Genomic DNA, 26,092 nt, shown 5'->3' with positions numbered 1-26,092 from the left:
TGTTGTCCTTGATGATATTTATGGCCTTCCTGTGACATCGGGTGGTGTAGATGTCCTGGAGGGCAGGTAGTTTGCCCCGGTGATGCGTTGTGCAGACCTCACTACCCTCTGGAGAGCCTTACGGTTGTGAGTGCTTTTGGTGACAAGCCGAATTTCTTCAGCCTCCTGAGGTTGAAGAGGGGCTGCTGCGCCTTCTTCACAACGCTGTCTGTGTGGGTGGACCAATTCAGTTTGTCCGTGATGTGTACGCCGAGGAACTTAAAACTTACTACCCTCTCCACTACGGTCCCGTCGATGTGGATAGGGGGTGCTCCCTCTGCTGTTTCCTGAAGTCAACAATCATCTCCTTTGTTTTGTTGACGTTGAGTGTGAGGTTATTTTCCTGACACCACACTCCGAGGGCCCTTTCCTCCTCCATGTAGGCCGTCTCGTCGTTGTTGGTAATCAAGCCTACCACTGTAGTGTTGTCCACAAACTTGATGATTGAGTTGGAGGCGTGCATGGCCACGCAGTTGTGGGTGAACAGGGAGTACAGGAGAGAGCTTAGAACGCACCCTTGTGGGGCCCCAGTGTTGAGGATCAGCGGGGTGGAGATGTTGTTACCTACCCTCACCATCTGGGGGCGGCCCGTCAGGAAGTCCAGTACCCAGTTGCACAGGGCGGGGTCGAGACCCAGGGTCTCGAGCTTGATGACGAGTTTGGAGGGTACTATGGTGTTAAATGCTGAGCTGTAGTCAATGAACAGCATTTTCACATAGGTATTCCTCTTGTCCAATCCCAGATGGGTTAGGGCAGTGTGCAGTGTGGTTGCGATTGCGTTGTCTGTGGACCTATTGGGGCGGTATGCAAATTGGAGTGGGTCTAGGTGGAGGTGAGTGTCAGGTAGGGTGGAGGTGATATGGTCCTTGACTCGTCTCTCAAAGCACTTCATGATGACGGAAGTGAGTAGTCGGCGGTAGTCGTTTAGCTCAGTTACCTTAGCTTTCTTGATTGAATATGTCCGTAAACACACCAGCCAGCTGGTCTGCGCATGCTCTGAGGACGCGGCTGGGGATGCCGTCTGGCCCTGCAGCCTTGCGAGGATTAACACGTTTAAATGTTTTACTCACGTCGGCTGCAGTGAAGAAGAGTCCGCAGGTTTTGGTAGCGGGCCGTGTCAGTGGCACTGTATTGTCCTCAAAGCGAGCAAAGAAGTTATTTAGTCTGTCTGGGAGCAGGACATCCTGATCCGCGACGGGGCTGGTTTTCTTTTTGTAATCCGTGATTGACTGTAGACCCTGTAGACGCTAACTCTTGTGTCTGAGCCAATGAATTGCAACTCTACTTTGTCTCTATACTGACGCTTAGCTTGTTTGATTGCCTTGCGGATGGAATAGCTACACTGTTTGTATTCGGTCATGTTTCCGGTCACCTTGCCCTGGTTAAAAGCAGTGGTTCGCACTTTCAGTTTCGCGCAAATGCTGCCATCAATCCACGGTTTCTGGTTTGGGAATTTTTTAATAGTTGCTGTGGGTAAGACATCGCCGATGCACTTGCTAATGAACTCGCTCACCGAATCGGCGTATTCGTCAATGTTGTTGTTGGACACAGTGCGGAACATATCCAATCCACGTGACCAAAGCAGTCTTGAAGCATGGAATCAGATTGGTCGGACCAGAGTTGAAAAGACCTGAGCGCGGAGCTTCCTGTTTTAGTTTCTGTCTGTAGGCTGGAAGCAACTAAATGGAGTTGTGGTCAGCTTTTACGAAAGGAGGGCGGGGGAGGTTCTTATATGCGTCGCGGAAGTTAGAATAACAATGATCCAGGGCTTTACCAGCCCTGGTAGCACAATCGATATGCTGATAGAATTTAGGGAGTCTTGTTTTCAGGTATTTTCTGTATACCTGGGAGCTAGTTTCTTATGACAATGGTGGTCCGATAGTCCAGGATTATGAGGAAAAACAGTGAGATCCACAACATTTATTCCATGGGACAAAACTAGGTCCAGAGTATGACTATGGCAGTGAGTAGGTCCGGAGACATGCTGGACAAAACCCACTGAGTCGATGATGGCTCCGAAAGCTTTTTGGAGTGGGTCTGTGGACTTTTCCATGTGAATATTAAAGTCACCAAAAATTGGAATATTATCTGCTATGACTACAAGGTCTGATAGGAATTCAGAGAACTCGGTGAGGAATGCTGTATATGGCCCAGGAGGCCTGTAAACAGTAGCTATAAAAAGTGACATTTGTAGGCTGCATATATGTCATGACTTGAAGCTCTAAAGACGAAAATGTCGTTTTTTTTTCTTTGTAAATTGAAATTTGCTTTCGTAAATGTTAGCAACACCTCCGCCTTTGCGGGATGCACGGGGGATATGTTCACTAGTGTAACCAGGAGGTGAGGCCTCATTTAACAGTAAATTCATGAGGCTTAAGCCATGTTTCAGTCAGGCCAATCACATCAGGATTATGATCAGTGATTAGTTCATTGACTATAACTGCCTTGGAAGTGAGGGATCTAACATTAAGGAGCCCTATTTTGAGATGTGAGGTTTCATGATCTCTTTCAATAATGGCAGGAATGGAGGAGGTATTTATTCTAGTGAGATTGCTAAGGCGAACACTGCCATGTTTAGTTTTGCCCAACCTAGGTCGAGGCACAGACACGGTCTCAATGGGGATAGCTGAGCTGACTACACTGACTGTGCTAGTGACAGACTCCACTAAGCTGGCAGGCTGGCTAACAGCCTGCTGTCTGGCCTGCACCCTATTTCATTGTGAGCTATGAAATAGGGTGCAGGGCAGGCAACCTGCTCCAGAGTGCTCAGTACCTCAGACTAGGGCGAAGGCTCACCTTCCAACAGGACAATGACCTAAAGTAAGCGCACAGCCAAGATTTTGCAGGAGTGGCTTCGGGACATGTCTCTAAAGATCCTTGAGTGGCCCAGCCAGAGCCCGGACTTGAACCCGATCGACTCTCTCTGGAGAGACCTGAAAATAGCTGTGCAGCAGCTCTCCCCTGCAGTGAAGAATGGGAGAGATTCCCCAAATACAGGTGTGCCAAGCTTGTAGCATCATACATCAAGAAGACTCAAGGCTGTAATCGTTGCCAAAGGTGCTTCAACAAAGTACTGAGTAAAGGGTCTGAATAATAATGTAAATTAGATATCCGTTTTATTTATTTTTTTAATTACAAAAAATGTCTAAAAACGGGGTTTTGCTCTGTCATTATGGGGTATTGTGTGTAGATTGATGAGGGGGAAAAACTATTTAATACATGTTTGGATAAGGCTGTAGCGTAACAAAATGTGGAAAAAGTAAAGGGGTCTGAATACTTTCTGAAGGCACTGTATGCTGCTGTTTTATCGCGTGTGCAATTATGTCCGAGGTGTTCGTTGTTTGCAGTAACTTCTTTATTGTTGTAATATCCCAAATGGACGTGGCAATTTCACCATTAAGGATTCATGCTTCTCAAGCCAAGTCCCAGGTATATCCTGTCCCCAAATGTATTCTGATCAAAATGTATTTATTTTTTATTGTACCTTTACTTAAATAGGCAAGTCAGTTAAAGAACCAATTCTTATTTCAATGACGGCCTAGGAACAGTGGGTTAACTGCCTTGTTCAGGGGCAGAACGACAGATTTGTACCTTGTCAGCTTGGGGATTCGAACTTGCAAGTCCAACGCTCTAACCACTAGGCTACCCTGCCGCACCATTAATGATGCCTGTCTTTGTGTTTCGCTCTCTTTCTCTCTCCTCTCTGTCTGTCTCTCTCTGCCTGTGTGTGTGTGTGTGTGTGTGTGTGTGTGTGTGTGTGTGTGTGTGTGTGTGTGTGTGTGTGTGTGTGTGTGTGTGTGTGTGTGTGTGTGTGTGTGTGTGTGTGTGTGTGTGTGTGTGTGTGTGTGTGTGTGTGTGTGTGTGTGTGTGTGTGTGTGTGTGTGTGTGTGTGTGTGTGTGTGTGTGTGTGTGTGTGTGTGTGGTCCAGAGCTGATAGAGACGCGGACGGCGCGGCCTTTCTCCTTCTCCTTCAACACCAGTGACTACCGTATCCTGCACATGGACCAGGACCAGGGCCGTCTCTACCTGGGCAGCCGGGAGTACCTAGTGGCACTGGACATGCACAACATCAACAAGGAGCCCCTCATAGTAAGAGAAAACCGTATGATGACCCCTATGATAAAATTCCACAGAGACAGATACATATATTACCTGATAAGATTTTCCTGATGAAGATGGCCGCCCTGGAGTCAAGTTGCCAGTATCCATTATTGTGTTTTATTACATTTTATGAAATATTCAGCCACTGAAGCCATCTGTACGCCTATGAGTGCAAATAAAAGTCACACTTGACGTCCACAGGTATAATGCTTTTTTTTTATCATGACCTTTTTATAAGCATGTATGAGCCTTTATGATGCCCTATTTTAAGGCTTAGAATATGTCATGTCTACATGCAGAAAATCATACAATGCACCAGATCTGAAATGTTTTCTACACTTCTTCCTTCAGATTCACTGGCCGGCCACTACCCAGAGGAAAGGAGAGTGTAGAATGACTGGAAAGGGTGGGCAGGTTAGTGTCCTTTACGTCTTGACCATTAGCTTTAATGTATAAAAAGGGCTACACAAATACTGTTGTTATTGTAGTACAGTAAATATACACAGTATGTCAAGTGTATTGATTGTAACTCTGTTCCCTCTGTCCTAATCAGGGGGAGTGTGCGAACTTTGTGCGTCTGATCGAACCCTGGAATCGCACACACCTGTACACCTGTGGCACAGGGGCCTACAAGCCCATCTGCACCTTCATCAACAGAGGATGGAGAGCAGAGGTATGGACACAAACAAACATGCACATGCACAGACACACGCACACACAAACATGCCAGATCTGGGTTCAAATGCATGTGTATTTGAGTATTTGTTATTTAAGATACTTTTTTTGTGTGTATTTGAGTATTTTTTCAAACGCAACATAAAACAATTACTTTTATTTTAGTATTTGAATGGGTATTTGTAAAAACCACAGTCTACCAAATTGTATTTGAACGTATTTTCAAATACTTTCCTGGAATACTATTTGAAACACTTTTCAAATATCTTTTCCCCAAACATATTTCAAATACCCTGCTCCAAAAGTTGAGCTAAAAGGCAGGACACTTCCTACAGGATTGGACTCTTACAGTGTTATGCTGGCATGTTAACAGTTCAAAGGCAGTCATACTGGACAATGCATTGTCAGTACATATGAGGAACTCTTGGATCACTACAAGATCTCAACCAAAATCAACACCATGGTCACCACTAAATGCAAATAATATGGTTGTTGCCTTTGCTAATTTTGAAGACGACATCCGAAGAAGATGAAAGATGTTTTTCTCACTATTAAAAATGACTTTAAATCTGCAGATAACCACAACAGTAATTTCCAAAGTCTCCAACCTTGTCTCCCACTACCACAAATCAACATTTGCACAGGATAGTAAAATATAGTAAAAAGAACCTCGGACCTTGCGGGAGTCCAGATAAACTGTGTTCGGCCAGTGATTGATGTGCTTAACTTCCTTTAAATAGTGTCCAGTCAAAACTCACACCTGATTGTTTTCACACCTGATTGCACAAATGACTGGGCTTATAAGAACACGTTTCACTAGGCTCTGTAGGCTATGTGCTCTCTAACTGTGTTCCACAGTTCCTAGGCCTATAGACTGCGCTTAGAGATATTTGGCATATTGGGTAGGCTGCATGTGACTATGATTAGATAAAGTCCCCCAAAAAATGCATTGCCTTAGACAGCACACGGTGGCCATCATTCACATCATTCATTGAATAGCGACTGCAAGAGGTTTTTCCCACGGTTCATTTAAATGCCATCCAGGTAGGCTACTCTGGTTGTAAAGAGACGCAATGTGCTTAATATTGGGCCTAGCCTATAGAAAGCTGCTGTGACCTGCTCTTTTTAAAAAGAGGCCATTAAAACTCTGTTTTCTTGCATAGCATAGCCTATAGAAATGTGGTGCAACATAAGCTTTTCATTCTATGCATCGACCAGCTATGAGGAGCTGGCTCTCGCTGCACAGCAGGTGATCCTAGTCCGCTCAAACTCTGAATGCCAAGGCTCTCATGAAGTGATTGATTTGTTTTTCTATTGCATTTGCATCGATGTCAGTGTGATTAGCGAGACAATGGAGCGCTGAGTACCAGGCCATTAGCAAGTTTGGTAGGCTACTAATGACCATCCGTGGCATCAAAGCGCAGTTTTGGAGAAGCCCAGTTACCGTGACTCTGTAGGGTCTGTGTGTAGCTGATGCAGAGGAGTCAGGCGCAGGACAGCAGAGATGACTAAATAAAAGTAACTTTCTTCAAAGTCATCAAATAATACAAGAATAATTCTAAGCCCACAATACAACAAACAATCACTCACAACCAAACAAGGGGAACAGAGGGTTAAATACTAAACAGGTAATTGGGTGAGTGAAACCAGGTGTGTAAGACATAGACAAAACAAATGGAAAATGAAAAGTGGATCGGCGGTGGCTAGAAGGCCGGTGACGTCGACCGCCGAAAGCCGCCCGAACAAGAAGAGGGACCGACGTCGGCGGAAGTCGTGACAGACTCAATGGTCACGTGGAAATTGACTGTGGTCATGAAATTAAACTACTATGTACATTCACATTTTGTTTTCCAAATACTTCCAACGATATGTATTTTTAGTTAAGTAAACTTTCCAAATGGTATCTTGAAATGCATTCCAATATTCAACTATTTGTTTTTTCAAATAAAGGTTATCTAAATATTAGTTATGAAATGTGTTAAAAAGTAATTGAAGTACCTAAAATAGTATCTGAATCCAGGTCTGAAACATACCTACATCCATGTATTGTCCTCTCTGTGCAGGAGTACCTGTTCAGGCTGGTCCCTGGCTATGTGGACTCAGGGAAAGGGAAATGTTCCTACGACCCGCTGCAGGAGAATGCTGTGGCCCTTATCAGTGAGACCTCTTCTTGTCTGTTCATCATAACAGTTCCCACCACAGTTCTCACTTACAATACCAATAGCCATCATCATCATCCATCTTCCTCTTTTGTTCCCTCTTTGCTAGATGGGAATCTGTATGCAGGGGTCCACGTTGACTTCATGGGCACGGACCCGGCCATCTTCAGAACCCTGGGAGACAGACCTGCCGTCAGGACTGAGCAATATGACTCCCGCTGGCTGAATGGTAAGCTTGCCCCTGACCCACAGGTGACACTTTGAGCAACTCATGACTATTTTGCCCTGAGAGAAAGTCGGCCACACCTCTCTCTCTCTCTTTCATTTGTCACTTGCACATATACAGTGAAATGCTTACCTTGCAAGCCCTTCCCAAAAGTGCAGTACCAAATTACAATTTGCAGGGATACTGGAGTAGTTGAGGTAGATACTGAATGTACATGTAGGCAGGGATTAGGAGAAGGTGACTGGTAACTGGATAAATAATCTCTCTCTCTCTCTCTCCCTCTCCCTCTCCCTCTCCCTCTCCCTCTCCCTCTCCTCAAATTGACTAATGTCTGTCTCCATCTCCAGAGCCTGTGTTTGTGAAGATCCAGCAGATTCCTGACAGCTCCGAGAGGAACGATGATAAGCTCTACTTCTTCTTTCGGGAGAAGAGCCTGGATTCGGCTGGGGGGGGCAGCCCCAGTGTCCTGGCCAGGGTGGGCCGAGTATGCCTGGTGAGAGACCCTCGTATATCCCCCCCTGACCTCACAAACACACAGACACATACACACACACCACAGGAGGCTGCTGAAGGGGAGGACGGCTCATAATAGTGACTGGAATTGAAATCATGTGTTTAATGTGTTGGATACCATTCCATTTATTCTGTTCCAGCCAATACTATGAGCCCGTCTTCCCCAAGTTAGGGGATAATACCTCAGTTTCAAATAATTTTGTCCCATTTCGTTCCTACTAAACGCACAACCATTGGACACTAGAAAGCCAAGTGGTTGTGGTGATGATATTGAATGATCTACCATTTTACATAAATTCCCCCTAACTTTGTTTCACGATCCCAGAATGATGATGGGGGTCAGAGGTCACTTGTCAACAAGTGGACGACCTTCCTGAAGGCTCGCCTGGTGTGCTCAGTGATAGGCAGTGATGGTGTGGAGACCTATTTCGATGAGCTGAGTGAGACTGCTTTTAATTCCTGCGGCATTGACATACTGTACAGTAGGCTGCAATTCAATCAGTTGCAGATAAAGGAAAATGGAGGCTTAGTCTTATTTTGACACTTGTTTATAGAAAAGGCACTGTTAACATCTTTGTCAACTTGCTTCCCATCAGAGGATGTCTTCATTCAGCCAACACAAGACGAACGCAATCCTGTCGTGTACGCTGTCTTTTCCACTGCGGGGTAATATATCACTTGAATCATTCCAAAATGTTTTTTTTTTTTTCCCACAACCATACATTCTATGTCCTTTGTTAGTGTCGGACAACAACAAAAAAAGCCTGCCAACCCAGTAGTTCTCCACAAATGAAGTTCTAGAACCCTGGGGTAGTTCAGTAGCGGTGCATGGGTAAAATCACTGGGGAAGCCAAGCCAGGGGGGGAAAAAACATATTACAACCTATGGGTAAAATCACTGGGGAAGCCAAGCCAGGGGGGAAAAAAACATATTACAACCTATGGGTAAAATCACTGGGGAAGCCAAGCCAGGGGGGGAAAAAAAACATATTACAACCTATGGGTAAAATCACTGGGGAAGCCAAGCCAGGGGGAAAAAACATATTACAACCTATGGGAAAAATCACTGGGGAAGCCAAGCCAGGGGGAAAAAAACATATTACAACCTATGGGTAAAATCACTGGGGAAGCCAAGCCAGGGGGGAAAAAAACGTATTACAACCTATGGGTAAAATCACTGGGGAAGCCAAGCCAGGGGGAAAAAAACATATTACAACCTATGGGTAAAATCACTGGGAAGCCAAGCCAGGGGAGAAAAAAACATATTACAACCTATGGGTAAAATCACTGGGGAAGCCAAGCCAGGGGGGGGAAAAACATATTACAACCTATGGGTAAAATCACTGGGGAAGCCAAGCCAGGGGGAAAAAAACATATTACAACCTATGGGTAAAATCACTGGGGAAGCCAAGCCAGGGGGGAAAAAAACATATTACAACCTATGGGTAAAATCACTGGGGAAGCCAAGCCAGGGGGAAAAAACATATTACAACCTATGGGTAAAATCACTGGGGAAGCCAAGCCAGGGGAGAAAAAAACAACATATTACAACCTATGGGTAAAATCACTGGGGAAGCCAAGCCAGGGGAAAAAAACAACATATTACAACCTATGGGTAAAATCACTGGGGAAGCCAAGCCAGGGGGGAAAAAAACGTATTACAACCTATGGGTAAAATCACTGGGGAAGCCAAGCCAGGGGAGAAAAGCCATATTGCATGTGTTGTGATAATTGTGTTGTTTGCCCTACAACCTGTTGGTTTATATTCCTTAATCAATTTAACCACACCTTTGTTTTATCACAAAAACGGAGCGCAACATCTGTCCTGTGAAGTCCACAAAGCATATTGCATGTAACAAACAGTTCAAGCAAGTTAATGTTTCCGACATTTTCAGACTACTGAACAACTATTGATTTAGAACCATGGAGAATTACCGCAAGTCTCAAAGAAAACCGGAGCTGCCTCCACTATTCCAGCACCACATCAATTTCATTATTTCATCGTCATCAAATCACCTATGCTTAGTCTAATATAGTTACAACTAAAATATACCAAAAACAGTTTAGGAAAAGGGAAAGGGGGATACCTAGTCAGTTGTATAACTGAATGCATTCAACTGAAATGTGACTTCCGCATTTAACCCAACCCCTCTGAATCAGTCCAATTAACGTAAGCTAAATATGATGTGGCTGTCCATGGAACTGATTTCTGTGTTTGTGTGTGTGTGCGTGTGTGAAAGTAGGAAAAACTTGGCTCACCCTACTTGTAGAGAAACACCAATTGCCATCCTCCTCTTTTCCATGTTGCTGAAATGGTCTATGACTCTGTCATACAATACACACTTTTAGTTTTTGTTGTCCTAGGCTACCTGGCTAAAATGCATGCTCTCTAGCCTAACTTCCTTTCATGGGCAATGATGAGCCAGCTAGTTAAAATTAGCCAACATTTAGCTTCATATTGAACTCCCATCCTCTCAGGCCAGGGGCACAATTTATGAATTTATGGTTGTATCAGAATTGCTGTTATAATCATTGGCTAGTACAACTAATTAAATAAAACCACAAGTCCTTTGACACTCTTCCCTTGACACTTTTTTTCTGGTGCACCAGGACCATTCACAGTTGATCTCACTCAGTTTAGCTCAACGCTGATTGGCTATTATTTTTTTAGTCAAGAGAGGCCAAATGCTCGTTGGCTTCTTTTGCATTCAATGCTACGGACGGCAACAATGTCATACTCTTTTTGACCAGACAGCATCAGATAGATGGGCTACGCATACAGAGACAGAGGGGCGCTGTTACGCTTGCTCGGATGCCTTTCTTCCCTTGGCATACATGAATACACACCACTGGGGTAGTTTATTTTGATGACTCTCTTCCACCACTTTTCCACCTCTTTCCTTAGGTCTGTTTTTAAGGGCTCAGCCGTGTGTGTGTACTCTATGTCCGACATTCGCAATGTCTTCAATGGCCCCTTCTCACACAAGCATGGACACAACTACCAGTGGACCCCCTACACTGGAAAGATCCCCTACCCTCGCCCTGGAACGGTACGTACACTCAGGACCAATAAACAAACAAATTATGGGTAGCTTTGAAGTTGCTATTGATCATAGAGTCAAATCTAGATCAACAAGTAATCAAAAGAAACAATGTGTCAAACTGTCAGTGTCTTGGTGTGGTCAAAATCCCATAATTCCCATGATCCAACACACAAGAACATGTTGAGCTACATGCTACGTATTCATTGACGTACATGCTACGTATTCATTGACGTACATGCTACGTATTCATTGATGTACACCGTAGCAAAACATTGTGCAATGGAAAAGGAAACATGCCGTTTTTGATTGGCCAAGTCCAGATACAGTCGTTCTTCCCTGTTTCAGATGGATTTCTTCTTTTTGGTGCCACTGAACATGACCCAGTTCAACCAGAGCTATCTGTCCTTTTCGCCTACAGTGTCCAGGAGGAACGTTCACCCCGGGCCTCCGCTCCACCAAGGAGTTTTCGGATGAGGCAGTGAACTTTGTGAGGGCACATCCCCTCATGTACCACCCTGTCTACACAATACACAAGCGCCCTCTGGTGGTCCGAACTGGAGTGGACTACCGATTCACCTCCATCGTGGTGGACCTGGTGGATGCTGTGGACGGGAGGTATGAGGTGCTCTTCCTGGGCACAGGTGAGCCATGCTAGCTAGCAGCTGTAACTATTATCCACCTATACCCAGAGATGACTTGCACTAGAGTTCGATTACTGTTCGATGATGTTGACTAGTACCTTAAATCTACTGACATGGAACTGCCATGGGCTAGGTCATGCAATAAAACTGAAAAAGATATTAAACAAAAAAAAGAAACGTCCTCTCACTGTCAACTGCGTTTATTTCCAGCAAACTTAACATGTGTAAATATTTGTATGAACATATTAAGATTCAACAACTGAGACATAAACTGAACAAGTTCCACAGACATGTGGCTAACAGAAATGAAATAATGTGTCCCTGAACAAAGGGGGTGTCAAAATCAAAAGTAACAGACTTGCAGGAAATCACGCACAGAACGAGCAGTATGGCCGGTGGCATTGTCATGCTGGAGGGTCATGTCAGAATGAGCCTGCAGGAAGGGTACCACATGAGGGAGGAGGATGTCTTCCCTGTAACACACAGCGTTGAGATTGCCTGCAATGACAACAAGCTCAGTTTGATGATGCTGTAACACACCGCCCCAGACCATGATGGACCCTCACCCTCCAAATTGATCCCGCTCCAGAGTACAGGCCTCGGTGTAACGCTTATTCCTTCAACGATAAATGCAAATCCGACCATCACCCCTGGTGAGACAAAACATGCACCTGTGGTCAAGTGGTCTGCAACTGCGAGGACTATCAGCTGTCCGTCCTGTCTCCCTGTAGCGCTGTCTTAGGCGTCTCACAGTACGGACATTGCAATTTATTGCCCTGGCCACATCTGCAGTCCTCATGTCTCCTTGCAGCATGCCTAAGGCACTTTCACACAGATCAGTAGGGACCCCGGGCATCTTTATTTTGGTGTTTTTCAGAGTGAGTAGAAAGGCCTCTTTAGTGTCCTAAGTTTTCACAACTGTGACCTTAATTGCCTACCGTCTGTAAGGTGTTAGTGTCTTAACGACCATTCCACAGGTGCTTGTTCATTAATTGTGTATGGTTCATTGCCTGGGAAAGCATGGGAAACAGTGTTTAAACCCTTTACAATTAATATCTGTGAAAGCATTTGGATTTTTATGAATTATCTTTGAAAGACAGGGTCCTGAAAAAGGGACGTTTCTTTTTTTGCTGAGTTTATGTGCTCTCAAAAAGGAAAAAGCAGACATTGCGCCATTACGAGAGACCATCCTCTGTGTTACTGAACATGCTAAACTCTGCAGAGCTTGGGTGGGACAGCTGTTTTTCCCATCTCTCAAATGAAACAGTAGAGGCACAGCCATACTTATCCATAAGCATGTTTTATTCAGAATTGACAAAACCATATCTAATCCGGAGGGGAAATGTATTCTGATATCTGGGTCACTATATGGGCAACCAATTCCTATTTTAAATATATATGCCCCTAACACAGATACTCCTGATTTCATGTCGAAAATGATAACCCTGTTCAATGAGCATTGTATTTCCTTTGGAGTGCTGGCTGGAGATTTTAAGTGTACCCTCAACTCAACTCTGGACAAATCATCTCAAGTGCCCACCACAAACCCTAGATCGTAAAAGATATTGAACTCTCTTACTAAAGAGAAGGCCACACTAAGACGCCATCTAATTGCATATGCTTCCTCTAAGACAAAAGCAATGGAAGCACACAGGTTAGATCTTGAGAGGGAGCTGGAACGCTGCAAAAAAGTACACTGCTCAAAAAAATAAAGGGAACACTTAAACAACACAATGTAACTCCAAGTCAATCACACTTCTGTGAAATCAAACTGTCCACTTAGGAAGCAACACTGATTGACAATAAATTTCACATGCTGTTGTGCAAATGGAATAGACAACAGGTGGAAATTATAGGCAATAAGCAAGACACCCCCAATAAAGGAGTGGTTCTGCAGGTGGTGACCACAGACCACTTCTCAGTTCCTATGCTTCCTGGCTGATGTTTTGATCACTTTTGAATGCTGGCGGTGCTTTCACTCTAGTTGTTGCATGAGACGAAGTCTACAATACACACAAGTGGCTCAGGTAGTGCAGCTCATCCAGGATGGAACATCAATGCGAGCTGTGGCAAGAAAGTTTGCTGTGTCTGTCAGCGTAGTGTCCAGAGCATGGAGGCGCTACCAGGAGACAGGCCAGTACATCAGGAGACGTGGAGGAGGCCATAGGAGGGCAACAACCCAGCAGCAGGACCGCTACCTCCGCCTTTGTGCAAGGAGGAGCAGGAGGAGCACTGCCAGAGCCCTGCAAAATGACCTCCAGCAGGCCACAAATGTGCATGTGTCTGCTCAAACGGTCAGAAACAGACTCCATGAGGGTGGTATGAGGGCCCGACGTCCACAGGTGGGGGTTGTGCTTACAGCCCAACACCGTGCAGGACGTTTGGCATTTGCCAGAGAACACCAAGATTGGCAAATTCGCCACTGGCGCCCTGTGCTCTTCACAGATGAAAGCAGGTTCACACTGATCACATGTGACAGACGTGATAGAGTCTGGAGACGCCGTGGTGAACGTTCTGCTGCCTGCAACATCCTCCAGCATGACCAGTTTGACGGTGGGTCAGTCATGGTGTGGGGTGGCATTTCTTTGGTGGGCCGCACAGCCCTCCATGTGCTCTCCAGAGGTAGCCTGATTGCCATTAGGTACCGAGATGAGATCCTCAGACCCCTTGTGAGACCATATGCTGGTGCGGTTGGCCCTGGGTTCCTCCTAATGCAAGACAATGCTAGACCTCATGTGGCTGGAGTGTGTCAGCAGTTTCTGCAAGAGGAAGGCATTGATGATATGGACTGGCCCGCCCGTTCCCCAGACCTGAATCCAATTGAGCACATCTGGGACATGTCATGTCTCGCTCCATCCACCAACGCCACGTTGCACCACAGACTGTCCAGGAGTTGGCGGATGCTTTAGTCCAGGTCTGGGAGGAGATCCCTCAGAAGACCATCCGCCACCTCATCAGGAGCATGCCCAGGCATTGTAGGGAGGTCATACAGGCACGTGGAGGCCACACACACTACTGAGCCTCATTTTGACTTGTTTTAAGGACATTACATCAAAGTTTGATCAGCCTGAAGTGTGGTTTTCCACTTTAATTTTGAGTGTCACTCCAAATCCAGACCTCCATGGGTTGATAAATTTGATTTCCATTGATCATTTTTGTGTGATTTTGTTGTCAGCACATTCAACTATGTAAAGAAAAAAGTATTTAATAAGAATATTTAATTCATTCAGATCTAGGATGTGTTATTTTAGTGTTCCCTATTTTTTTGAGCAGTGTACATAAACAATCCCCAGACAGCGCCAAACCCAAACTAAACTTGGACTATACTCGGGAGAGTATAGTCACTAAACAGAAATACCATGAGTATAGCAATAGGCCAAGCAGATTGCTTGCTTACCAATTAAAAAAAGAGCAGTCAGAGCGTACAATCATGGCCATCCGAACAGCAAATGACAAGGTCACATATGACCCAAATCAGATACATTTAACTTTTCATTATTTTTACTGCAAATTATACTTCTGAGAGAACATACGGAGGCAAAACTCCATTCCTTCCTCATCAGCCACCTTGTGGAAGGGACTTTGTGGATCTGAGGCTCTTTCCCCTGTTGCCTCCATCATCCTCCAAATCCCACCAAAATCAGCCGCCTCAAAGCGCAACTGGTCCTTGTTTGGGAACACACACACACACACACACACACACACACACACACACACACACACACACACACACACACACACACACACACACACACACACACACACACACACACACACACACACATCATCATCAAGGTTGGAAAGTGACAGTGAAGATGAGGCCTCAGAGTCTGATGTTCAAGAGGTGGACATTGGGAAGGTCCAGGGAGAAAACATGGAAGCCTGAGAGGAAGACAACCAAAGCTTTAGTTTCTAGACTATCATTTTACAGAAGTATGTTGAAAATGTTTTTGAGAGATGTGATGGATCATTGGGGATCATTCAATATTTCAATATTATTTTGTTGTTCAGTAAAATCCTCCCATGTGAAGAGTCAACTAATTTAATTAAAGTTGAATTCGTAACTAAATTGTTTTTTAAATTTCTATTTATTGGAAGGATTTAATCATTTGCAATTATTTCTCCATATATGGTAAATATATCCAATGCAAAAAAACATCTATATTTAAATGGTATTAATATTTTATTTGCATATATTTCCGTTAATTCCCATATATTCCAGTTAATAATAATATAATAATATATGATATATGCCATTTAGCGGACGCTTTTATCCAAAGCGACTTACAGTCATGTGTGCATACATTCTACGTATGGGTGGTCCCGGGAATCGAACCCACTACCCTGGCGTTACAAGCTCCATGCTCTACCAACTGAGCTACAGAAGGACCACAGTTAATTCAGACGGAAAGTTTCCACCTCTAAATATTCCCCAAAATGTGCAACACTACTTATGACCCCAGGTTTGATAGACTCTGGTCTTCACTACTCAACTATATTTCAAATTGGACAGAGTCAATGGGGTGATTAGGGAAATTGGTGTATATACATGTTGTGTAAGGTGCTGTAAAAACTCATTATTTGCTCCTTGTCTCAGCTAAAGCTGGAAACAGCTAAGATGATCACAGATAGGGCTGCTGCAAATCGGTTTGTTTTGTTTTATATTTTATTTTATTATTTGTCTGCCACATCTGTGAATGTGGAATGTGTTTTGTTTGTTGATCGAAAAACAAGAGAAGGTAACTAACTGTAAATTGAAAAAGACTAACACATTTGGGATCATTAACCTTTAGAAAAAAATCCCTAACCGTACATTTTGTAAAATAAATTGTACAAAATTTAAATCAGTGTACTGTCCTCATCATAAAGGCTAAAAAATATATATATTATAAATACGTACTGCAATAATGCTGTAAGTAGGAGAAGATACGCGTCTTTCAAATTATTTGCCATGGATATAAATAAAGTCTTCCACACGTCATCTTCGTTAACAATTGGAAAAATGGAGAGGAAGCGAAAGCGGCGAAGTCCTGTATGGCAATAATTTGAGAAGTGAAAGGAGAAGGTGATGAAATACAAACTTTGCAAGGTGGAATTGAGCTACAGCGGCAGTGCAGGTGCATTGCTGAAAGAGTATGATAATGGATGGAGTAAGCAAATCACATCGCTGATTAGATAAATGATTGATGTTTATGTCCAGCCATTGTCAATGGTAGAGGATGTCGGCTTCAATACCCTAATGGCATATCTAGAACCAGACTACAAGATGCCATGTCGAAGAACCGTGATGGCCCTGATGGAGAGCTCTCGAACACCATACGTAGCGTTAACAACAGATTGTTGGACATTTATGAACACGCTCTCATACATCACTGCAACGAGCCATCACATTGATGATAAGTGGGACATGAAGTACGTACTGACAACGGAGAACCTAAAATAGCATTAATACCATCGTTGCTGAGTGGGTCGGGGAGGGCAGTAAAAGTGAATGCTGTCTGACTGGGTTTCCAGTAGTAACCACTGCCACAATGTAAAAAAAAAAAAGACTATATCTTAAAATAAAAATGTGTTTGGTCTTAATTTAAGGTTCGGGTTAGGCATAGGGTTAGCAGTGTGGTTAGGGTTAAAATCACATTTTAAAAAGAGAAATATAGAAATAGGCTGACTTTGTGGCTGTGATAACTAGTGACGACCTGTATGTAGCCAGGGCTGCTGTAGATTGACCTGCATTGCCCCCTAGCGGTCACACGCAGAACCATATCTAGATTATGAATTTACGCCATTTTATGATATTTTATTTAACGTTTAAACGTTAAATAAACTGCCTTTTACATTTCACACATACCTTCTCTAAATATGTTTCTATAATATTTAGGCCAATATTTAGGCTATCTGTGGTACTATGTACGCTATGAACTGCTCTCCCCTCTTTTGTAGATCGTGGGACAGTCCAAAAGGTGATAGTACTTCCTAAAGACACCAGCACAACAGAAGAACTCACATTAGAGGAAGTGGAAATGTTCAGGGTAATGACGATCATTACTATTTCATGTAAATCACTGTCTAGTATGAATTAATACGGGGAGGGAGATGGGACAAGCCAAAAACTTCATTCTACTGTATTATCTTCTCCTAATCCCTATTTGTTGTTCTTTTTTGCAGACGCCAGCTCCTATTAAGACTATGAAGTTATCATCAAAAAGGGTACGTTTCATCAATATTCACTTGTTCATCTATGATTACTGCTGTTGTTTGTATGCCTCTGATAGTTCTTCCTCTTCCCTTCTGACCCACAGCAACAGCTGTATGTGTCGTCAGAGAGGGGGCTTACCCAGTTGTCCCTGCACAGGTGTAGCGTCTATGGGAAGGCCTGTTCAGACTGCTGCCTGGCCAGAGACCCTTACTGTGCCTGGGACGGGGAGACATGCGCCACCTTTAGCCCCTCCACCAAGAGGTGAGGCACCTTAGCATCAACATAATAGAGTGCCTTCAGAAAGTATTCATACCCCTTGACCTATTCCACATTTTGTTATGTTACGGCCTGAATTCAAAATGGATTAAATCATGTTTTTTTCTCACCCGTCTACACACAGTGAAAACGACATGTTTTTAGACATTTTTGCTAATTTATTGAAAATGAAATACAGACATATTCAATGTACATAAGTATTCACAGCCCTGAGTCAATACTTTATAGAAGCACCTTTGGCAGCGATTACAGCTTTGAGTCATCTGTATCAGCTTTGCACATGGATTTGGGGATTTTCTCCCATTCGTCCTTGCAGATTTTCTCAAGCTCTGTTAAATTAGATTGGGAGCGGCGGTGAACAGTAATCTTCAAGTCTTTCTATAGATTTTCAATGGAATTCAAGTCTGGTCTTTGGCTGGGCAGCTCAAGGCCTTTCACATCCTTAATCTGAAGCCATGCCAGGGTTGCTTTTGCTGTATGCTTGGGGTCATTGTCCTGTAGGATAGTAAATCTTTGCCCCAGTCTAAGGTTGTTTGCTCTCTGAAGCAGGTTCTCATCAAGGATTGGCCTTTAGTTGGTTCTGTTCATTGTCCCTCTATCCTTACCGGTCTCCCAGGCCCTGCCGCTGAAATGCATCCCCCATAGCATCATGCTGCCACCACCATGCTTCACGGTAGGGATGGTATTAGATGGGTGATGGGTTTTCTCCAGACATCGCTTTGCATTCAGGCCAAAAAGTTGTCTCATCAGACCACTGAATCTTTTGTCTTATGCTCTGTCTTTCACTTGCCTTTTTGCAAACTCCAGGCATGCTGTCATGTGCCTTTGTCTCGAGAGTTGCTTCCGTTTGGCCGCTCTCCCATAAAGCCCAGATTAGTGAAGTGCTATAGAGACAGTTGTCCAACTCGTCCTAAACCATCTCAATTGGTTTGAGGTTGGGTGATTGTGGAGACCAGGTCATCTGCTGCAGCAATCCATCACTCTCCTTCTTGAAATAGCCCTTACACAGCCTGTTAGGTATGTTTTGGGTCATTGTCCTGTTGAAAAACTGATGATAGTTCCACTAAGCACAAACCAGATGGGATGGCGTATTGCTGCAGAATGCTGTGGTAGCCATGCTGGTTAAGTGTGCCTTGAATTAAAAAAAAACACTAACAGTGTCATCAGCAAAGCACACCCACACCATCACACCTCCTCCTCCATGCTTCACTGTGGGGACCACACATGCCGAGATAATCCGTTCACCTACTCTGCATCTCCCAAAGACACGGCGGTTGGAACCAAAAATCTCAAATTTGGACTCATCAGACCAAAGGACAGATTTCCATTGCTCGTGTTTCTTGGCCCAAGCAAGTCTCTTTTTCTTATTGGTGTCCTTTAGTAGTGGTTTCTTTGCAACACTTTGACCATGAAGGCCTGATTTATGCAGTCTCCTCTGAACAGTTGATGTTGAGATGTGTCTGTTACTTGAACTCTGTGAAGCATTTATTTGGGCTGCAATCGGAGGTGCAGTTAACTCTGACGAACTTATCCTCAGCAGTAGAGGTAACTGGGTCTTCCTTTCCTGTGGCGGTCCTCATGAGAGCCAGTTTCATCATAGTGCTTGATAGTTTTTGCAACTGCACATTTCCCGCATTGTCTGATCTTCATGTCTCTAAGTAATGATGGACTGAAATTTCTCTTTGCTTATTTGAGCTGTTCTTGTCATCATATGCTGTATACCACCCCTACCTTGTCACAACACAACTGAATGTCACAAACGTATTAAGAAGGAAAGATATTAATTGAAATGCATTCCAGGAAACGTTTGACCTCATGAAGCTGGTTGAGAGAATGCCAGTGTGCAAAGAGTGGCTACTTTGAAGAATCTCAAATATGAAATATATTTATATTTTAATTTGTTTTTGATTACTACATGATTCCATATGTATTATTTAATGACAGTGATTTGAGAAGAGTAGGATAATGGTCCCACTTAAGTTCACTTTTCTAGATACTTTACTTCGGACAGCTTATCAGCCATACCAGAGATTGTCAGAGAGGTGACATTATCGCCTCTACCTCGTGTTGAGATTGAGTTCGATCCACTTTGGACGTGAGCTGCAGCTACAGTTGAAGTCGGAGGTTTACATACACTTAGGTTGGAGTCATTAAAACTCGTTTTTCAACCACTCCACAAATGTCTTGTTAATAAACTATTGTTTTGGGAAGTCGGTTAGGACATCTACTTTGTGCATGACAAGTCATTTTTCCAACAGTTGTTTACAGACAGATTATTTCACTTATTATTCACTGTATCACAATTCCAGTGGGTCAGAAGTTTGCATACACTAAGTTGACTGTGCCTTTAAACAGCTTGGAAAATTCCAGAAAATGTCATAGGCTAATTGACATCATTTGAGTCAATTGGAGGTGTACCTGTGGATGTATTTCAAGGCCTACATTCAAACTCGGTGCCTCTTTGCTTGACATCATTGTACAATCAAAAGAAATCAGCCAAGACCTCAGAAAAAAATTGTGGACCTCCACAAGTCTGGTTCATCTTTGGGAGCAATTTTCAAATGCCTGAAGGTACCACGTTCATCTGTACAAACAATAATATGCAAGTATAAACACCATGGGACCATGCAGTCGTCATACCGCTCAGGAAGAAGACTCATTCGGTCACCTAGAGATGAAGGGTACTTTGGTGCGAAAAGTGCAAATCAATCCCAGAATAGCAGCAAAGGACCTTGTGAAGATGCTGGAGGAAACGGGTACAAAAGTATCTATTTCCACATTAAAAAGAGTCCTATATCGACAGAACCTGAATGGCCACTCAGCAAGGAAGAAGCCACTGCTCCAAAACCGCCATAAATAAGCCAGACTACGGTTTGCAACTGCACATGTCCTCTGGTCTGATGAAACAAACAACCATCGTTATGTTTGGAGGAAAAAGGGGGATGCTTGCAAGCCAAAGAACACCATCCCAACCTTGAAGCACGAGGTGGCAGCGTCATGTTGTGGGGGTGCTTTGCTGCAGGAGGGACTGGGGGACTTCACAAAATAGATGGCGTCATGAGGTAGGAAAATGATGTGGATATATTGAAGCAACATCTCAAGACATCAGTCAGGAAGTTAAAGCTTGGTCGCAAATGGGTCTTCCAAATGGACAATGACTCCAAGCATACTTCCAAAGTTGTGGTAAAATGGCTTAAGGACAACAAAGTCAAGGTATTGGAGTGGCCATCACAAAGCCCTGACCTCAATCCTATAGAAAATGTATGGGCAGAACTGAAAAAGTGTGTGCGAGCAAGGAGTCCTACAAACCTGACTCAGTTACAACAGCACTGTCAGGAGGAATGGGCCAACATTCATCCAACTTATTGTGGGAAGCTTGTGGAAGGCTACCTGAAACATTTGACCCAAGTTAAACAATTTAAAGGCAATGCTACCAAATACTAATTGAGTGTATGTAAACTTCTGACCCACTGGGACTGTGATGAAAGAAATAAAAGCTGAAATAAATAATTCTCTCTACTATTATTCTGACATTTCACATTCTTAAAATAAAGTGGTGATCCTAACTGACCTAAGACAGGGAATTTTTACTAGGATTAAATGTCAGAAATTGTGAAAAACTACGTTTTTAAATGTATTTAAACTTACGACTTCAACTGTACATGCTTCTCTGATCTGATATGTTAATACTTAACCCATCATTTTATACAGTTCTTCAAAAGAGGCGGTTCGTGAGGCTGACACACTCTCTGACCTCATCAAGGGGGTGGTGACTACTTACTTATCAAAGTTATAGGAACAATTTCCTCTTATAGTTTCTAAGATCATATCCCTCTCTTAACAAAAACACTAATACATTTTCATATTTCATACACAATGTAGAGGATGGAAACTTTGCACATGTTGTGTATATACTTTACATGTTACAGTATTTCCTTTTATATAATTTTTAATGACATCACAAAATAACAACCAAAATGACATTATTATTCTTTAGATCGCCTTTGACCATTCCCCAAGTTCTATGTTAGAAATGTTGTTCCAGTATTCACGTTAGAATGTGTTAAGAGTTTCGTCTTGAAAATGTCTGTGAAACAAAGGCACATGCCTGTGTGAATTTAGAAAGGGAGACAACTGAATATTCTAATCCTTGATTTATAACAGGGTGTGAACTGTCAACCTCCCACCAGCTCCCAGCTCCCATCTCCCCCCTCTGTGGGTGATAGAGGGTCTGGCTGAAGTTATTTATTGCCAAGCTGATCTGACCTATTTGGATCCTCACAGGACAGTCATGACATTAGTTTAGCTGAAGTAATTCCATCCAAACTGCTTACCGGGTTTCAGGCATAAGTCAAAGTTGTGATAATTGTTACTTGTTCACAGGCGAAGCAGAAGACAGGATATTAAGCATGGAAACCCCTTGCGGCAGTGCAGAGGGTTCAATGCAAAAGGTAAGTGATTCCGGCCAAAGCACTGAACAATATCTCCCTTACCTCTTATATAGAGTGTGTATCTGAAAGCCTGGTCTGGCAAATAGATTTTTGTAAAAGGAGTATAATTTTCTTCTGCATACAATGGTCTCGCAACACATTCTCACAAAGGAGTTAACCATTGTTAATGAGTCAAAAGGCCTTTTATTCAGACTATGCCATAATCTATACTTCACTTTATTTCTCTGATTCTGTCTCCTCCAGTGGAGAAGCGTCTCAGTGAAACGGTGCAGTTTGGGGTGAAGGGGAGCAGTACGTTCCTGGAGTGCCAACCTCGATCTCCACAAGCGACAGTCAAATGGCTCTACCAGACACCAGACGGCAGGAGGAAAGTGGTAAAACAAGGCCTAATGGACCGTTTAGTTAACTTCTTTATGATGGCTGTAGATAATGTTGTCTTTTCCTTTTCGCTCACGCTGATGGTCCTTGTCCCTTCTCTCCCCTTCCCCCAGCTGAGCCGAGACGGAGAGGTGCTGGAGACAGCTCATGGCATCTTGCTCAAGTCTCTGAGCTACGCTGACAGGGGGCTGTACCACTGCCTGGCCACTGAGAACAACTTCAAGCACACGGTGGTCCGCGTGGCCCTCCGCATCCTGGACCGGGAGATAGTGGAGGCCCTCACCTCCCTGGATGCCCCGCTGGAGGACCAGAACCCCCATCACCACCCCCACCACCCACCGCCCCCGCCTCAAACTCTGCCACTGCAGTTCTCCTCCCAGCCGGAGATCCGCCTCATCAACCAGTACTGTCAGTCCTACTGGCAGCAGTTCAACCCCAACCTTACCACAAAACGCACCAACAGGAAGCATGTCAAGAGCCAGCCAGAGCCAGCCCCAGGGGGCCTTATCCCCTCCTAGACTCCTTCTCTCCCCTCTCCTTCACTGGTGCCCGGGCCAGGTCCTGGAGGGTCACAGTGGCCCTCCACACTGCAGTCACTCACTCATGTTGTGATGTTGATGTTGTTATGTGTGTTGTTCATCCCATTCCCATTCAGGGTTAGTCTCCATGGGCCCAATTCTGACTTTAGATCAGTGCACAAAGCTATGTGCTTTCTTGTAAATCCTCTATTGATGTCATTGAGAGTTGAGGTCAAATTGGAGTTACACGCACAGAGGGTTTGGTCCTAAAAATCTTCAGTTTATTTAGCAAATTAACTGCCCTAATTCAGTCCAAATTAGTAACTAGTAACCTGAATATAATCCCTGATCCTATAAACCTGGGTATTATCAATGGGAGTGCTACTTATGTTATAGTACGTCTCACTCAGTATAAGCAGTTTTAGACACTGCAGAGGATTGTTAGTGTACACAAGAGTTGTCTAGCAAGCACCATGGTAGTTAGGCGATAGGGAGACCCTATCATATGAATCATTGTAAAACCATACTTTTACAATCCATTTGTTCCCCTGAATCCAACATTTTCAAAAATCAGTGTTTCAAACATTCATTTGAACTAATTGATGAAAAATGGGCAATTTTTGTATTATATTATGTGTATTGTGTTTCCATTCGAAATATTGTAACAGTAGAATCCTGCCAATGTCAAATCAGGAAGATTACAGCTCAGTTATTCATCTGACATTTATTAAGATTCTGATATAACAATGAGGTGATCAATTTTAGCAAATTTACATTGTTTTGATTGTGTTTTAAAATGACGTATCACAGAAAATGTGGATAATCAGAAACTCCTGCTTAATTTGACCAAACGTATTTGTTAGCAGGAAGAAATTGACCAAATGAGTCTCTACTTCTTTTTATTTGTTGTACTCTTTGGGTTTATGCATATATATATATATATATATATATATTTTTTTTCCCAATACAACATTTACTGGATACAAAACCATTAGCGTCAGCTAAAAAGCTATCCAAGTCTCCGACCTTTGTGCTTCTTTCTGCTCAGCACTTCAACAGTGTGTTAGGCAGAGACAATATTTTGGACCAAACTGTACCATTCTCCAGCCAAGACTATAGAGAGGGATTTAAAAAAATGTCCATGTAAATAGAGCAAGTTTGGTTTGGAACGATTCATTCAGAAAAAGAGATTCATTAGCTGTTGATTATTGCAGTGAGAAAAGAAATGGAGACAGTACAGGAGTTTCCTAATGCATTGCTTCAAAATGACAATACATATGACCTCTTCTATGTGAGCTACATTACTTTTACACAGCCTGACACCTGATATGAACCTGATCCAACAACAGAAACTGGACTGGAAGGCTCTTTACAGTTGGACTATATGACATGGCCACACTGTATTTCTTGTCTTCTAGAGATGAGACATGATTATTATCGTCACTAGCACTCACCTGGCTCTTATCAACAATGCTGCTTAGAGCTCCTTTTGCCTGATTCACAAGCTGTGGTCATCTTTCGACCTTATGTCATGTACTACGTGTGTACAGTGCGTTCATATGGACTTTTAGATCTCACAGAGATCTATGCTTGTTTTGGACTTTTCATGAATCCATTGCACTCCCTCTCACCCATACCATGAAACATATTTTGAGACTGTAGATATTCTTGTTCTGCACTTTGGTGGTGGGGGTGTGAGGGCTGGGATGGGGAAGGGGATATTATAATTATCATGTGATTTACAGGACCAGTATTAACAGAAAGAGGATTTGAGGAAAAAGAGGTAGACCTTTTTGGAAACTAAAAGTAGAAAGATTAGAATAAATACATTGTTAAGGACAGGAACGCTCCAACAGATTACTCAACTCTGAAGCCAAAGAATACTCTTATTTGAATGAAAATGTGTTCTATTGAACATATTTTGCACTATATTCACATTGTTTGTGGCTTCACATGGCTTCTTTGCCTTTTCTTAGCTATAGAGTTTGAATCCAGAAATGTCTACCTCTCGTTTCTGGAATATAATATGTACCAAAACAAAAATCACTCAAACAAAACAAAGTAACACTCGATACCATATTCCTTCTAGAGCAGGTAAAAATGTTTATGTGAGCTGATTCATGATGCCACAAGAGTGACATGAGTAAAGAGTGACATGGTCTAGGGCACTGCATCGCAGCGCTAGCTGTGCCACCAGAGACTCTGGGTTCGCGCCCAGGCTCTGTCGCAGCCGGCCGTGACCGGGAGGTCCATGGGGCGACGCACAATTGGCCTAGCGTCGTCCGGGTTAGAGAGGATATGGCCGGTAGGGATATCCTTGTCTCATCGTGCACCAGCGACTCCTGTGGCGGACCGGGCGCAGTGCGCGCTAACCAAGGTAGCCAGGTGCACAGTGTTTCCTCCAACACATTGGTGCGGCTGGCTTCCGGGTTGGAGGCGCGCTGTGTTAAGAAGCAGTGCGGCTTGGTTGGGTTGTGTTTCGGAAGACGCATGGCTTTTGACCTTTGTCTCTCCCGAGCCCGTACAGGAGTTGTAGCGATGAGACAAGATAGTAATTACTAACAATTGGATACCACGAAATTGGGGAGAAAAGGGGGTAAGATTTTAATTTAATTCAATTAAAATATAGCTGCTGGTAGCCATGGTGGGGGTCAAGTAATGGCCCAACAGCACCACCATGTGGCCAAACATAACCACTCTACAGGTTAGCTATACTTACACCCCTGATTCCAAATTCCATGACTCTGAGTCAAACACATCCAGAGATATGCAGTTCCTTATTCATTCATATCATACCCCTTATTCCACATTTTTCAACCACTCCACAAATTTCTTGTTAACAAAGTATAGATTTGGCAAGTCGGTTAGGACATGTA

The 26,092-nt window shown here is 43.5% G+C and overlaps 1 protein-coding gene across 3 annotated transcripts in view; it reads left to right on the top strand.

Annotated features, from left to right (window-relative positions):
• Positions 1-25,287, top strand: part of LOC118361263 (semaphorin-3F-like) — a 114,298-nt gene extending 89,011 nt beyond the window's left edge. For all 3 annotated transcript variants that reach the window (XM_035741056.2, XM_035741057.2, XM_035741058.2), the window contains exons 3-18: positions 3,968-4,128; positions 4,492-4,554; positions 4,694-4,813; positions 6,879-6,972; positions 7,084-7,203; positions 7,548-7,693; positions 8,039-8,153; positions 8,310-8,379; positions 10,618-10,762; positions 11,175-11,397; positions 17,338-17,426; positions 17,563-17,604; positions 17,697-17,854; positions 22,253-22,320; positions 22,564-22,694; positions 22,812-25,287. In XM_035741056.2, coding sequence (XP_035596949.1) covers positions 3,968-4,128; positions 4,492-4,554; positions 4,694-4,813; positions 6,879-6,972; positions 7,084-7,203; positions 7,548-7,693; positions 8,039-8,153; positions 8,310-8,379; positions 10,618-10,762; positions 11,175-11,397; positions 17,338-17,426; positions 17,563-17,604; positions 17,697-17,854; positions 22,253-22,320; positions 22,564-22,694; positions 22,812-23,216 — 2,150 coding nt within the window. In that variant the 3' untranslated portion in view covers positions 23,217-25,287. The remainder of the gene's footprint in view (positions 1-3,967; positions 4,129-4,491; positions 4,555-4,693; positions 4,814-6,878; positions 6,973-7,083; positions 7,204-7,547; positions 7,694-8,038; positions 8,154-8,309; positions 8,380-10,617; positions 10,763-11,174; positions 11,398-17,337; positions 17,427-17,562; positions 17,605-17,696; positions 17,855-22,252; positions 22,321-22,563; positions 22,695-22,811) is intronic.
• The last annotated feature ends 805 nt before the right edge of the window (positions 25,288-26,092 follow it).

Source organism: Oncorhynchus keta, chromosome 28 (genome assembly GCF_023373465.1).
Source record: "Oncorhynchus keta strain PuntledgeMale-10-30-2019 chromosome 28, Oket_V2, whole genome shotgun sequence".
Taxonomy (NCBI): domain Eukaryota; kingdom Metazoa; phylum Chordata; class Actinopteri; order Salmoniformes; family Salmonidae; genus Oncorhynchus; species Oncorhynchus keta.
The sequence above is the reverse complement of the archived record's forward strand: the minus strand, read 5'-3'. Positions and strand labels throughout refer to the sequence as shown.